This window comes from Cebus imitator, unplaced genomic scaffold, assembly GCF_001604975.1.
Source record: "Cebus imitator isolate Cc_AM_T3 unplaced genomic scaffold, Cebus_imitator-1.0 Scaffold261, whole genome shotgun sequence".
Classification (NCBI taxonomy): domain Eukaryota; kingdom Metazoa; phylum Chordata; class Mammalia; order Primates; family Cebidae; genus Cebus; species Cebus imitator.
The window spans coordinates 1,467,163-1,484,015 of NW_016107576.1; the positions used below are offsets into that span (position 1 = coordinate 1,467,163).

At 35.5% G+C, this 16,853-nt stretch overlaps 1 protein-coding gene across 1 annotated transcript in view; it reads left to right on the top strand.

Moving 5' to 3' along the window:
- Positions 1-16,853, top strand: part of DNAI3 (dynein axonemal intermediate chain 3) — a 78,345-nt gene that overhangs the window by 41,415 nt on the left and 20,077 nt on the right. Inside the window, exons 13-17 of the mRNA XM_037728316.1 lie at positions 813-899; positions 2,099-2,227; positions 3,974-4,047; positions 8,342-8,486; positions 10,810-10,897. Coding sequence (XP_037584244.1) covers positions 813-899; positions 2,099-2,227; positions 3,974-4,047; positions 8,342-8,486; positions 10,810-10,897 — 523 coding nt within the window. The remainder of the gene's footprint in view (positions 1-812; positions 900-2,098; positions 2,228-3,973; positions 4,048-8,341; positions 8,487-10,809; positions 10,898-16,853) is intronic.

A 16,853-nucleotide genomic window follows, 5' to 3' on the forward strand; every position in this document is an offset into this window, starting at 1 on the left:
TTAAAATGTAAATGCCTGTGGCTTCCATGTCCATTTATCCAGAACCAAAATAACCAGGAAAAAAAAATTTTCTCCCTCAGTTTTGTTCAACCATAACTGAGGGTCATAATGACTCAGAGGGTATCCTCCAAGCCCTGTAAATCCTGAAATGCCTTTTTTATTCATTACAAAAGTAATGTGACTTTGTTTTAGAATATTTTAGAAAAGCACATTATAAAAATAAAACCACTCACAATTCTGTATTCCTGACATTTTGTTAACATTTTAGTGTACTAAAATACCTTTTAGTCATTGGAAACCTAATTTAGTGTTACATATCTACCTTATCCTGATTTTTTTAAAAAATGGCCATCCAGATACATAAGAATGCAGAGTTGGCCATAATATTCAATTAAATGGAAATAATCACTTCCCAGCCCTCTTTGGACAGTCAAGTGTTTGTTTTCAATTCTGGAGTATGGGCTGTTTTTTCCTGGGTCCCAGGCAACTGTCCCTGCAATCACAGCACATTTCCAAAAACAGGGAAAGAACTTTTCCCAAAGCAAAGGGAATTGCATGACATTTATTTTGGATTTTTAAAAATACTGGCATTTATTAATATAAGCACAAAAATGAAAGTGCCAAAGATACTTTTACAGAGAAGAAAACGTTCTTTTTATATTAGCTTTAAAAATTGCTGACTTAAGGTATAAGCTAAATTTGATTATCCCCTAAGGTGATTGACTTATCAGGCTACAGCCAATAGTTAAAATAAATTAGGACCCAGTTATATATTTTCTAAAAAGATTTTGATAAATTTATTTCTGTTTTAGATTGTCCTGTGGGATATCACTGCACATGCAGATCGCATAGAAAACATTAAGGCAGGTGGTAGTAGAAGTAAGAAAGCCACATTGAAGGTAAGCTTTTTATAACATTTCATTTACAAGTTTTTTTCCATTCAAGAGTTTATGAAAAAAGTACATAATATAGTTGCCAAGGCTAACAAAAACTCAAAAGAGAAAAAAGGAAAAAAAAAGAATGTTACTTCCCAAGGCTTCACCTGTTCTCAATCACTTTTATGTGGTGGGCCCTTGACTAAAAGACAGTGAATCAAGTTGCACCATCTATCCAAGGATATGAAGTTCTGTCTCGTTGTTATTGTAAAATGAAATGAAGGGACCAAGTGACTTGCCTAAAGTGAGGTGAAAGAGCACCAGACAGAAGGGCGGGTAACCAAGTTGTACACTGTAGTCCTATGAATTTTGGTGTGCCACCTCACCTCAGCAGGATGGCTTTTCTCATGCATAAAATTAAGGGGTTACATCATATTTGATGATAATACACCATGATTTTGTGAGGCTATGGATTCTGTTAAGATGGTTGAGAAGATTCCTCAGTTCCCAACTCCATACCTACCTGCCATATTGCACATCTGCTCCAACCCAGTTCTTTAGGCTTAACATCAACAATTCTCTTACCAAAGAAGGATGAGATGTGGCCTTCTATTGGCACAAAGAAATACTCTTTCTAGAATGAGATGTCTCATTGATTCTTTATGGAGTAGGTCAATAATACTTATTAAGTTTAGAGATATAATCTTAGAAGCCAGGTGTGGTGACTCATGCCTGTAATCCCAGCACTTTGGGAGGCCAAGGTGGGCAGATCATAAGGTCTGGAGATCAAGACCATCCTGGTTAACACGGTGAAACCCTGTGTCTATTAAAGTACAAAAAAAATTAGCGGGGTGTGGTGGCACATTCCTGTTCCCAGCTACTCGGGAGGCAGAGGCAGGAGAATCGCTTGAACCCAGGAGGCAGAGGTTACAGTGAGCCAAGTTCATGCGACTGCACTCCATCGAGCCTAAGAGACAGAGCAAGACTGTCTCAAAAAAAAAAAAAAAAAAAGAGAGAGAGCGAGAGAGAATCTTAGACCAAACTGAAAGGGAAAGTAGATAATCCTATTAACTAAATATATGATATATGGAAACACTAATTTATGTTTTTCCTTGAACTACTATATCTCTAAGTTGTTAAGTTTAATTGGAATGATGAGTAAAGTATGAGTTCATTCATCAGCCTCTGAAATTAGCACTTAACTTTCTTTTAATATTTTTCAGCCTATGTTTCTCCTTGAACCAGAGAGTAATAAAGAAGCAATGTATATCAGACACTGCGCAGTCTCTTCAATAGAGAGTGGACATAAGAAAGTAATTACAGATATACACTGGCTGTCTGACACATTTGAGGTGATACTTGATGGCCTTATACTTTTCTCATGCTGAATTATATATTTTCAGATTTTATGCAAAGAAGGTGTTTCAAGTCAACAATTAATTTACATTTAAATTGTGAAATAACCAGGAACTAAGCATCAAAAAATTGGGTTACTGTTGCCAGACCAGTATCTGAGATGGGGTAAGAATAAGGCCAATCTTTCAATTCGATTGGTTTCTAACTAAAAAATGTGGGTGGTATCAACCCTGGTATAATACAGTAGTGGAGAAGATGAGGGCTTGATGTGTAAAAATGAACTGCAAATATTTTACACCCTTAGCATATATGAATTTAAGATTTATGATCTCAGATATTTGAGGGCAGGGAACCCTAAAGATCTGTGACATACCATGTAATTTTGCTGGGCACAATCTGGAATTGAGTGTGCCGAGAGGCTGGTGGGTGAAAATTGTATCACTTTTATAATATTTTGCAGTAAAATATAGTACCATCTTCTCTGTTAATATATAATTGCTTTAAGCTTCCCATAAACTATAAGAATATGTTTAGTTTACAGTATATAGATTCTATGAAAAAATATCCATGGCACAGTAACTGGTCCACTTGTTAAGAAAAATTTATCCTTTTATATATCTTCAAAGTTGATATTTGGAACTTTATTCCAAAAGTAGTGCATGTGAAGAAAGAATCTAGACTTTCTTGTATACATTTTTCTCTTCTCCAGAAATAAACAATTACCTTTCATTTTACCTGTGTTTAATTTTTAAAAACATAAAAATGAGAAACCAAGTAAAACTACGAATATAAATATGAAAGTGAAGTCGACGGAAAAAAAAAAGCTGACTGCCCAACTTCTGCATTGGTGTTTGTCTTTATGGTTGTATACTTACCTGACCTTCCAGGATCTGAGGAACCACAGACGCTCCTGATAATCCTCTCTGTGCATGCAGAGTTATGCCCTTAATTACAACAGGGTCGTGTCTTACAACAGTCAAGGCACACTTACATTTGGTGTTTCATTTAACACTTAGCCTCTTTCCCATTGATGTTACCTGCTAAACAACCTCATAAAAGCACCTATGTTTAACTGTACAAAAACTGACAGAGCCTACATTTCTAATAATAATGGATAATGAAATGGTGGTATATGATCCGTATATTATAAAAGGATTAGAATAATTTATGATGCCAGGCACAGTGGTTCACACCTGTAATCCTAACACTTTGGGAGGTCAAAGTGGGCATATCACTTGAGGCCAGGAGTTCCAAACCAGCCTGGCCAACATAGCGAAACCCCTACTCTACTAAAAATACAAAATTTAGCCAGGTGTGGTGGCACATGCCTGTATTACCAGCTCCTCGGGAGTCTGAGGTAGGAGAATCCCTTGAATCTTGGAAGCAGAGATTGCAGTGAATGAGATTGCACCACTGCACTCCAGCCTGGGCCACACAGTGAGACGCCATGTCAAAATAATAATGATAACAATTTATGAATATATAGGTAAATGTTCAATTTATGTGGAGTGAAAAATCTCAGTATAAAAATTTATATGCTTCTCATTAAAACTACCTAAAAATGTTTCCATGACAAAAAACTAGACAAGAATATATTGCAGAATTGTTTTTGATTTTAAAACCTATTTCCCAAACTTCTGAGATAGTTCTTTTATTAACATTTAAAACAAAGAAGAAAAAATGTAAAAGATAAATAGCTATGAGAAAAACAATGTTATTTCTCTTGCACTTTTGAAAAATAGATTAACAGGATGGGCTCTGTCTTTGAAAATCGAAGTGGAATATGCTGTCAGCTTGTCACATGTTCAGCAGATTGGTAAGTCTTATTTCAAACATTTCCTAATGTGTTTTCATACATGTTGTTTTTTCTTAGATGCTTCTAAAATCAGTGTCTTCTTAATCTTTATTGTAGCAATTAAATCTAATATAACTAAATGAAAGAAAGTTACGGATTGTTGCTGGTTTAAAAATTGTTTTATAGAGGTAAATATATTATGTAAAGAACTAACTAAACCTTGTGGTTGATAATGTTAGATAGCATTATCCATAGTTCTTCACATTCTCATATTTGTAAATTTGTAATATATGTTATTTACATTCAGTTTTATCTAAAAATTATAAAGATTACAACATTTAATTGGGAAAGCTTCTTTTTAAAAGTAGAAGAGTTTTAACCTTTTATTGTAAAAAGTGTTTTTATAAACAACTCAGTAGCTATGTTGAAGAATATTCACTTAAATAAAATTACATCTCCCAATTTATAGAACTAAGAATTCATAATGAAACAGGACATATGAAGAGTACTGTTATTTAGCATCCAAATGCTGGACAAACTTTCACATTCCAAACAGCTTTGACCCCAATGGAAACAATTACACCATAAGCCACAGAAGCAGCTGTGGTGTGGCAGGAGAAGGCACAAGTGATGTTAGCAACAGCCACAGTCCAGGGGTGAGGGAGACATGATTAATCCTGTGAGCATGTATTGGGGAAGATTCTGTTACTACAGGCAATGAATATTGACAGTGGCTAACTTAAGGGAAAGAAATAAATTTATTGAAAATAAATGTATTGGATATTTATGCCAATACTCTACTGGGTGCTTTAATAGGTTAACTATTTTTATATTTGCAACAACCCTGTAAAATATTTATAGAGGGAAAATATAGGCTCTGCGAGATTGTACCATTGCACTCCAGCCTGGGCAACAAGAGCGAAACTCCATCTCAAAAAACAAAAAAAAAGAAAAGAAAATATAAGACTTTGAAGGCAAATTCATATTTCACCCATAGCTGACTAAATTAGAATAAGTTATATATAACAGTACTGAATGTCCTACATTGTAGCTAGTAAGTATGTTCCTGAATCAAACGAAGAGCTGACTTGGGCCTTGGAAACAGCCCCAGGGATTGGGTAGCAAAAACAAACGGCCAGCCCCTTTTCCCTGAATGGATCAGTGCCAGTGATTGTGTTCTGTTGCTCAAGATTCAGAGTAACTGGAAGAGGTTTGCTGGGCTCCCATTGTATCATGAATCCATCCCTTTGGCCAGGGAAGAAATGACAGACAACCTTGAGTGACAGTCCCAACCTGATTGCAGCAATGGAGAACGGGGCGGTTCCCCAAAGAACACTGGAATGCTCTTGCCAAAGAAAAGGGGGAAGTTGTCCACCAGGCAAAGACAATACATCACCCATACCATATGAAATATCATGGAACAATTAAATTACATTATATTATTTTGAATCTGTAGGTCAATATTATGAGAATTAGCATCTAACAAAATGAGTTTTAACACATAAACACAGTATATCTCTTCATGTATTTAGGTCATTAAATTTGATTTCATAGGGAAACAATTGTGCTATAATGTTGATTGTAAACAACAGAATGTAAAACTATACTGGGAGAACATTTAAAAGCATATTGATGTGGGTCCTGAGTTGTTCTATATAATGATGGCTCTTGAGTTTGAAAGGAAGGAAGAAGGCTAGTTGGTTAAATTATTATTTTATATGATTATTGTGTAAATATGGGAATATTCTGGAAATATTTCCTTCAAAAGTTATTAAAGTGAAAAATAAAGTTGTGCTTTTAGAAAAGCTTTCAGTTACCTGGAAAAGTCCACTACTCCTAACCTTTATACTTCAGCCATGCTAAGGGTCTTATAATATAGAATATAACAAAATGAATTTCCATTAATTAAGAATGTGTAACTGATTTATATAGAAAGTTGAACTGATGCTATCTGTATTTAGCAAAGCCATTTCATGAATGATGCTAATAATGCTATAAGATTTAAGAAGAGCAATATCATTTTAAAAAACAATTTTAAGCCAACCATAAGTATGTTTAAAAACAGATCTTAATATGTCACTTGGGGTGTTTTTTTCAAGAAATCGATTTGACAATATAAAAATGATTAATATTTTTATTAATTTTAACCATTTATCTGTTATTAAAGTGACTATATTGATTAAATTAGATTTAAAAATTTGTTAGTCTTATTTGAGTTGCTATTTAATACTTAAACTTATACATCTAAGTTATTTAATATATTCTAAATTTATCAGATTATATATAACTTTGGTGATAGAAATTATGGAGCTAATATGGCATATTTTAGCCATTTTCATTATATATATATATATATATATATATATATATTTATATATAAATATATATATTTTCTAAGGTGGGGTTTTCACCATGATGGCCAGGCTGGTCTTGAACTCCTGACCTCAGGTGATCCACCCACCTCGGCCTCCCAAAGTGCTAGGATTACAGGTGTGAGCCACAGCGCCCGGCTTTCTGTATATATTTTTACATAAATGATACAAAGAATATAATTAATTTCAGACTAGTGTAAATAATTAATAAATACACATAAGTATCATTATAGTGTGTTGTAGTTTCATTATCAGAAACATATTCCTCACAGGTTAATTATGAAAATCAAATGACATAGTGTATGTGAACATTCTTTATAAAGTTTCGCATATATAGAGTATTATTTTTGGTGTACTCTGTATATGCGTGTGGAACTTCTAAAAAATTTTTAAGATATCTCCTTTGAGTTTTAGAATTAATCTTTGAGGAAGAAGGAATAAGGATAAATAACACTTGTCTTGTTGAGTGCCTACTGTGTACCAAGCACATTATATCCAACTCTGTGTATGTTATTTTCACTATATTACTTTTAAGATTATGTCACTTTGACAAAACGCCAAAAGCACAAGCAACAAAAGAAAAATATAAATAAATTGGACTTTATCAAAATTAAACATTTTGAGCTTCCAAAGTCATTACCAAGAAATTGAAAAAGCAACCACAGAATGGGAAAAAATATTTACAAATTATATATCTGATAAAAGAGTTGTATTCAGAATATATAGAAGAACTCTTACCATGCAACAATAAAAACACAGATGACCCAATTAAAAAGTGAACAAAGGTTCTCAGTAGATATTTCCCCAAAGAAGATAAACAAATAATCAGTAAGCACATAAAAAGATGCTCAGTATCATCAGCTATCAGGGAAATGCAAATCAAAACCATAATGAGACCTAGAATAGCCAAAACAATCTTGTCAAGGAAGAAAAAGTTGGAAGACTCACACTTCCAGATTTCTAAACTTTCTACAAAGCTATGGTAATAGAGACTGATGTATTAGAACTAGTATAAGGACAGACACATAGATCAATGAAATAGACTTGAGAGTCCAGAAATAAACCCATACATCTGTGGCCAACTGATTTTCAACCAGGATGCCAAGACAGTTCAGTGGATAAAGATAATCTTTTCAACAAATGGTGCTGGGACAACTAGATATCCACATGCAAAATATAAAGTTGGATTCCTACCTCACCCCATATACAAACGTTTAAAATGGAATAATGACCTAAATGTAAGAGCTAAAACTAGAAAACTCGTAGACGAAAACATAGTCACGTGTCTTCATAACTTTGAATTGAGGGGCAATTTCTTAAATATTGTATCAAAAGCACAAATGCAAATCAAAACTACTTTTGAGGAAATACAACTTCATACCCACTAGGATGCTATAATCAAAAGACAAAAAGCAACAAATGCTGGTGAATTGAGAGATGTGGATAAATTAGAGTGATTGCACATTGCCGACAGAATGTAAAAATGGTGCAGTTACTTTGGAAAACAATCTGGCAGTTCCTCAAAAGATTAAACACAGAGTTACCATTTAACCCAGCAATTCCAGTCCTAGATACAACCAAGAGAAATGCAAATATACACACATGTTCACTGGCAGCATTATTTATAACAGTCAAAAAGTGGGGGCAGGGGGCAGAATTCAAATTTATTTATCAAATGTACTGATTGCATCAATTTCAAACTCAATTCTCATATATAATATTAGTCCCAAGATGAGGGAGGTTGTTTAAACAACCCAATAAACAGTTTAATTCTCTAAAATATAAAGTACAAAGCTATCCACTTTTATAAAAATCTTAGTTTCAGATACATTAAAATATAGCCATGGTCACAATGCTAATATGTAGCAGCATTAATGGTAGTCCTGAGGCTGCATCTCTTGTTTGTACTTAATAAAAAAATAAAATATAAACTTTCTTTTTAGTACAATATGTTTTTGGGATATTAGACCACAGAAACCTTTAACCCCTCAAACAACAGAGAAAAAGAAGGAAGAAAGTATTGAAATTCCTTTTGATGTACCATCTACTTTTTTGCATCTAGATCTTTCCTGGAAACCTCTCAGTAAGGTAAGTAATGTGGGGTTTAGTCCATCCTGTTTGCATAATACGCTATTCACTTTGTATGCATAGACATACATATACACACTCTCTCTAAAAGTAGAGCAGCTCAAATTAACAGTAGACTGTACAATTTGTGTTTATTCAACCAATAAATTCCTTGATTGAGGTTTTTTTAGTTGTATTTTTAATTGATACATGATATTGTATATATTGTATAATGATTTACACATATTTACTGTGAAAAGTTGAAAATGAAGAAGTATATGGTTGCTAATATAGCTGATGTTTGTGATATACAGAAAAAGGGAGCAGAAAAACATTTCGGTTGTACTATCTAATTGTGCCAATAACAGTGATAGGTTTCAGAGTTCCTGGGAGAGCTTTAAGCTCTCACTATTTTATTATTATTATTATTATTATTATTTTATTTTTTTTTTTTTTTTTGAGACGGAGTTTTGCTCTTGTTACCCAGGCTGGAGTGCAATGGTGCGATCTCGGCTCACCGCAACCTCCGCCTCCTGGGTTCAGGCAATTCTCCTGCCTCAGCCTCCTGAGTAGCTGGGATTACAGGCACGCGCCACCATGCCCAGCTAATTTTTTGTAGTTTTAGTAGAGACGGGGTTTCACCGTGTTGACCAGGATGGTCTCGATCTCTTGACCTCGTGATCCACCCGCCTTGGCCTCCCAAAGTGCTGGGATTACAGGCTTGAGCCACTGTGCCCGGCTAATTATTATTTTTAAGAAATAATAATAGAATTGGAAAGAGAATTGGGAAAGAATATGAAAGAGAAGATTATAAATTTGGGGGACTGGGGTAGGATCTAATGAGCTATGAATAGTTCAAACAACCCCAAACTCATCTAAGATATTTTAATTATTTTAAAAATTATTTATTTTTATATTTTAATTATTTTTAATTATTTTATTATTAATTTTCAGGGGGTACACATGCAGGTTTGTCCCATGGTTATGTTGTATAATGCTGGGGTTTGGGCTTCCGTTGAACCCATCATCCAAGTAGTGAACATAGTACCCAAAAGGCAGTTTTTCAACCCTTTCTTCCCTTTTTCCCTTCCCCCCACCAAGTTATTTTGATGCCTTTTTAGATCCAGGCAGAAATCAAAATTACCATGAACTTAAGATTGATATTTCTTATGCAAACAAGCCACAATTTCCAAACAATTTGTGTAACAATTATTCCATTGCATATCAGTTGCCTGAAAATTGGTTGGTGCTCAAGTTAGCCCAGAAAAGCTAATTTTCCTCCCTACTATAGCCAAAATTCTGCATATTTTGCCTATCAGTAGAAGGAACCAATATTGTTCCTTCTATATGTTTTTGGCATATTAGAGCACAGAAAGCTTGATAATACCTATGACCAAACAGAACCGAAAATTAATTGAATGAAAAGTTGTTTGTATTTATATTGCACGGCAGAGCTTGAAGAAAAGCAGTTTTGAGAAAAATGTGGCTATGGATGAGATATGTGTGGAAAATATAAATGGACTTCAAACGTTGGTGGCTATCTTTCTTTAGAATGTCGTTTTAATTTTAAGCTTAACACTTTTCTTCTGATTTATAAGTATCACAAGAATTATATTATTTTATATTTGCTCCCAATGGAAGAGAGAACATGGAGGAATAAGAATATTGCTGAGGTAACTGGGAAAGAATTGGAAAGAGAAGATTATAAATTTGGAAGACTGTGGGTAGGATCTACTGAGCTATGAAGAGTTCAAACAAACAATCCCAAACTCATCTAAAAATAATTGCATAGCATGTGAACAAACATCCTGACGGAGAAGGGGCTGAGGGAGCTGTGAGGGAAGACTGTGAAGTGTGACAGTTTCTCTTTCCAGCCACCAGGATGCAGTGCAGGCCCAGGGCCACTTCTGGAACTCCAGGGCATGTGTTCCTGAGAGGACTTGGAGGTGGCCAAGAAGATGCAAGGTCCCTGCCCAACTTTCTGGAGTTCCATTTAACTGAAAATTTAGGGAACAGGGTAACAAGTTATTATTTTATACTAAAACTACTAAGGATGTATTACGGAATACCATACAAGACATTTTCTTCAGAAAGAAAATGACACATGAGAAGTTGGGATGTGGAAATGTGTCTTCAGACAAGCTCCTTTTTGTGGCTGGGTTTAGAAATGTGGTTTAGGTGCTCTCCGTGGAGAAAGGCAACTAGAAATGTGAGGGACAAAGGAAGAAAAAAAAGGATGTGGGTTTCCTTCAATCTGGGAGCAGAAGGGAAAGGAAAGAATAAATTACCCAAGGATAACTTCTGGATATGTGGAAATAATCTTTCCTATATGTTCTCCCAAAAGATAAGGCTGTCCAAGGGTGAAACAAGTTTAGACCACTGCCCAACCAGAATAAGCCTGAATGAAGACCATCTTCTTTACAAAACAGAAGGTAACTGCCTTTGCTTATTTAAAAAAATTTTTTTTACTAGTTAGAGTGTTAGTAGCTGATTATGACTAATGTGAGTTACCACTAGGATAGTCTAATTTTTAAAAGGAATACAAAAAATCAAACCCTCCAATGTGGAACTTTATAATGGCAACAGTAGCTATTGCCAACACATTAAAACTGCCTGTACACAAAAAAGATTCAGTTCATTTCAGCTTCACAAATATTTATTGAGCACATTTATGTGTCTTCAGAAACTCATTACATGAAATGAAAATGAAGTCCACTTAATGAATATGTTATGTGCTCAAATAATAATGCTATAGAATGAAACACATCTGAAGCCTAGCAAAATAAGTTATGAAGTATCAAGAAACAAATTACCATTCTCAATTAGAATATAATTTTTAAAAATAATATTTATATGGTACCAAGATAAAACTGAATAAAGAAAGAAAACTGACTTTTAAATCTATCTCAACTAAACCCACACATCTTTGTTGAAGTAATTAAAGGGCATACATGTAAGCTGTCAAAACTATTAAGATAAAGGCCTGCATGAATATCCCACCTGGAGAACAATGCATAGTGAAAATGTTTGAGAATAACTAGCAATTGAAATATTTCCCAGACATTTGCTTTATCAAAAGGATTTCCATTTATAAATTTTTCAATGTTCAGTTAAATGATAGGATATCTAAGAAAAATATATTACATATACCTAATACCCAGCTTGAGCAAAATTTCACTTTGGAGCCATGTGTTTTATTAATATAACCCAAAATCTGCTAAAAAAATTTGAATCACTAAATTTTTATAGATATTTTCAAAGGATTAAACCATTGCATGCTGTTTCTCTATTAGGGCCTGCTTCATTCTAGAGGGAATCTAATGTGAGTTTTCGCCTTCTCCACCGCTCTTCCTCTTCCTTCTTTTCCTCCTCTTTTGTATTCAATCATTGGTTATAATGTATTGCATTCCAGCCATGGCTCAGGTACTGTGCTACTATTGCACATGCTTTCATTCATTAAACAGATATTTATGAATTGCTTACTTTGTGCTAGGCCCTGGGTATACTATAGTAAGCAAAAACAGATGCTAATGATCACAACAATCTACAAGCTGGGAATTTCCATTACTGTTTTATAATTAAGAAAATCAAGGCTGAGAGAGGTTAATGTAATTTGTAAAAAGGTAACTTATTAAATGTGCTAGTATTATTTTTTAACCTAATGAAAACAGGTGGCCAGGAGGATGTGACTACCTTTGTCTAGTTTATAGAAAGGGTATCATTATCTCTTTTAAAGTGTGAGGGGTTTTTAAAATTCATTTTTAACAACCACACTGAGGTATAATTGACATGCAATGAACTACCTGTTGTCAAAGTGTTCAATTTGATATCTTTTGACATACATACACATCCACGAAACCATCAACATAATCGAGTTAATGAACATATTCACCACTCCCAAAAGTTTATTCAAAGAGGAATTCTCTTTGGGACGCTTCCCTCCAGCACCTCCCTCACACCCAGGCCACATTGGATCTACTTTCTATCACTATACATTAGTTTGCACTATCTAGAATTTTATGTAAGTCATACAGTATATACTCTTTTTATTTATTTAAGAGATGGGGCCTTACTCCATCACCTAGGGTGGAGTGCAGGGGCATGATCATAGTTAACTGCTGCCTCTAACTCCTGGGCTCAAGCTATTCTCCTGTCTCAGCCTCCTAAGAGCTGGGACTACAAGCATGCACCACCACATGCAGCAATCTTTTTTTTTTTTTTTTTTTTTGTGACGGAGTTTCGCTCTTGTTACCCAGGCTGGAGTGCAATGGCGCGATCTCGGCTCACTGCAACCTCCGCCTACTGGGTTCAGGCAATTCTCCTGCCTCAGCCTCCTGAGTAGCTGGGATCACAGGCACGCGCCACCATGCCCAGCTAATTTTTTGTATTTTTTAGTAAAAACAGGGTTTCACCATGTTGACCAGGATGGTCTCGATCTCTTGACCTCGTGATCTACCCGCCTCGGCCTCCTAAAGTGCTGGGATTACAGGCATGAGCCACCGCGCCTGGCCCAATCTGGCTTCTTTTAATAAGCATGATTATTTTAGAATTAATTCATGTTGTCTGAATGAATCCTTTTTATTAGAGTGGCATTTCATTGTATGAATATACAACAGTTGTTTATCCATTCACCTGTTGATAAACATTTAGATTGTTTTCAGCTTAGGCCTATTACAAATAAAGCTTCTACAAACATTCATATACAAGTCTTTGTATGGACATACGCCTTCATATTTTCTTGGGTGCATCCCTAGGAATAGAATGGCTGTATTATATGGCAGGCATATGTTTAACTTTTTCAGAAACTGCTAAGGCATTTTCTAGTTTTACCATTTACATTCCCACTACAATGTATGGAGAGTTCCATTTTCTCCACATCCTTGCCAACAGTTGATATGGGTAATCTTTTTAGTTTAACCATTCTTAAGTATACATGGTCATATCTCATTTACGCTTACCTAATGACTAAAGTTGTCAAGCAGATTTTCACGTTTTTTTGCCACCTTTTTATCTTCCCTGGATAAGTGTCTGTTCAGATCTTTTTCCCATTTATCAGTTGGGTTGTTTGTTTTATTTTTATTTTTATTTTTATTTTTGAGACCGAGTCTCACTCCGCCACCCGGGCTGGAGTGCAGTGGCACGATCTTGGCTCACTGCAATCTCTGCCTCCAGGTTCAAGTGATTCTTATGCATCAGCTAACCGAGTAGCTGGGATTTTAGGTGTGTGCCACCATGCCTGGCTAATTTTTGTGTTTTTAGTAGAGACAGGGTTTTGCCATGTTGGCCAGGCTGGTCTCAAACTCCTGTCCTTAAACAATCTGCCCAAGTTGGCCTCCCGAAGTGCTAGGATTATGGGCATGAGCCACCGCACCCAGCCTGTTTGTTTTCTTATTATTGAATTATGAGACAGCTTAATATATTTTATATACTAGTTTTTTCTCAGGACTAGTGATATGTGATTTGAAAATATTTCCTCCTAGTTTGCAATTTGTTGTTTCATCTCTTAGCAGTCTTTTGAAAATCAGAAGTTTTTAATTTTGGGGAAGTGCAGTTTATCAGTTTATTCTTGTTGTGGATCCTGATTTTGATGTTGAATTTAAGAAATTTTTGCCTAGCCTATAGTTGCCAATTTTTTTCCTAATGTTTCTAGAAGTTTTGTGGTTTCATATTTAGGTCTATGATTACTTTTGAGTTAATTTTTGTGAATGATATATGTTATGGATCAAAGTTCATTATTTTGTATATGGTATCCCCACACCATTTGTTGAATACACCATCCTCTCTACTGAACTGCTTTGTACCTTTGTCAAAAATCACTTGTATGTATGTAATTACGTCTATTTCTAAACTCTGTTCTGTTCCATTGACCTGTCTTTAGAGCAATATCACACTGTTTTGATTATGCTAGCTTTATAATTAGTCTTGAAATTAGATAGTGTTAGTCCTCCAAATATTTTTTTTTTAAAGTAGCTTTTTACTGTTGGAGGTTTTTTTTTGCTTTTCCATGTGAATTTTAGAAAGAGCTTGTTATGCGTAAGAAGCTAGCTAGGATTTTGACTAAGGTTATTTTGAATCTGTAGGTCAATATTATGAGAATTAGCATCTAACAAAATGAGTTTTAACACATAAACACAGTATATCTCTTCATGTATTTAGGTCATTAAATTCTCAGTGATTTTTGTACTCTTCAGTGTATAAATCTTTCACCTCTTTTGAGAGGTTTATTTCTAAGTTCTTCATATTTTTTGATGCTCTTATTAATGGTACTTAAAATTTTTTAATTTCCAATTGTTCATTGCCTGTGTATAAAAATACAATTTATTATTATTATTAATATTATTATTAGAGACAGAGTTTTGATCTGTCGCACAGGCTGGAGTGCAGTGGTATGATCTCAGCTCACTGTACCTCTGCCCCCTGAGTTCAAGTGATTCTCCTGCCTTCCAAGTAGCTAGGACTATAGGCATGTGCCATCACACCCGGCTAATTTTTGTATTTTTAGTAGAGATGGGGTTTCACCATGTTGGCCAGGCTGTCTCAAACTCCTGAACTCAGGAGATCTGCTTGCCTCAGCCTCCCAAAGTTCTGGAATTACTTTGGGAGGCGTGAGCCACCGTGCTCGGCCTACAATTTATCTTTGAATATTGATTTTATGTCCTGAAATCTTGCTAAAATCTCTTACTAGTTATGGTGGCTTCTTTTAGACATACTGATTTTTCTATATAGATGATAATATCATTTGCAAATAAAGACAGTTTTACTTTCTTTCTAGTCTGGATGACTATTTTTTTTCTTACCTGATTGTACTGTGTAGAGCCTCCAGAATGTTAAATGAAGTGTGACAGTGGACATCCCTGTTTTTTTCCTGATCTTAGAGGGAAGGTCACTATATGGCCCTGATCTGCCTCCTGTGTGAATGACCAGCTTTCAGGATTTTGAGATCAACTATGGTATTTCAGATTTCCTTTGGTCACACTGCCAACTATCCATCCATTCTGGGAACACTTGGCCCTGTTAACTAGAATATACTCATAAGGTTGTTGATCACATTTTGATTCTTGATCCTGTGCTTGTTCTCCTTTGACTGTGTATCACAAGTCCTTGCCATCCCACCATTTTCTCTTGAGGCCTGTTCAGACTTTGTGTCAGTGGCTGGTACTCTGTTACCATCTAGTAGCCAGGGACTACCCACCCTTTGTCTGCCATTTTTGGTCCATGACAATCCGTGCTCTTCTAAGTGGTCACTTTAAGAAATTCTGTATTTATTCTGATAAGAAAGCCCTTGCTCTAAATGGTTTTGGAATTCCTCTGTTGGAATAGCCTTTACAGCCTGAAGGCTATTCCAGCCTGAGGGCTATTCCAGCCTTTACATATATTCTTTACAACCTTTACATATATTCTTCTAAGCAATGTGGCACAGCAGCTAAGAAGTTAGATTCTGGAGTTGATGGTCTGGGTTTAAATCCCAAAGCCACAATGTATTATTTATTTACCTCTCTGTACCTTAGTTGGTGGTTGTTTTTTGTTTTAATCTATTTGAAAATAGAGTAAGGAAGATTAGGGGAGTAAATAATAAAGGGAACGACCTCATAGGGCATTATGAAAGTGAAACGAGTTATACACCAAGCTCTCAAAATAGCACATAGTCAACACACAGTAAATGTTAGATACCATGTGTGAGACTTTGCATAAATTACTCAACCTCTCTGAGCCTCAGTTCACTCATCCTTGGAGGGGGATCAATGCATAACCACCTTGGAAGTTCTCGTGAGGATTGAATGAAATAGCTCCTATAAAGCACACACTTTAGTGCCTGGCACATAGTAATCATTCAATAAATGTCAGTTGCTGTTGTTATTACTATCTCAAAGGATGGGAAATCCATGACCTATGAGGATGATTTTGAATCTAAGTATCCAAAGTCATTCCTGTCAACTCTGAATAAACGTAGTTAATAACATTTTTCCCTGACCTCACTTTCTTTGACTCTACCACAGCCATCCCCAACCTTTTTGGCACCAGGGACCAGTTTTGCGGAAGATAATTTTTCCACGGGGTGGTAGGGGGAGGTGGTGGGGCAGGTATTAGCTTCTCATAAGGAGCATGCTAGATGTGCATGTGCAGTTCACAATAGGGTTCGTGTTTGTGAGAATGTAATACTGCTGTGATCTGACAGAGGTGGAGCTCAGTCAGTAATGCTCGCTCACCCACCTGCTGCTCATCTCCTGCTATGCTGACTGGTTTCTAACATGCCATAGACCAGTATCTGTAGCCCAGAGGTTGGGGACCCCTGCTCTACCACATTAAATGCTATTAACTCAGCCTGTTTTCTTGGAGCTCACACTTTTCTTAGTATTTGTCACTTTTCTATCCTGCCACTTCTTCAAT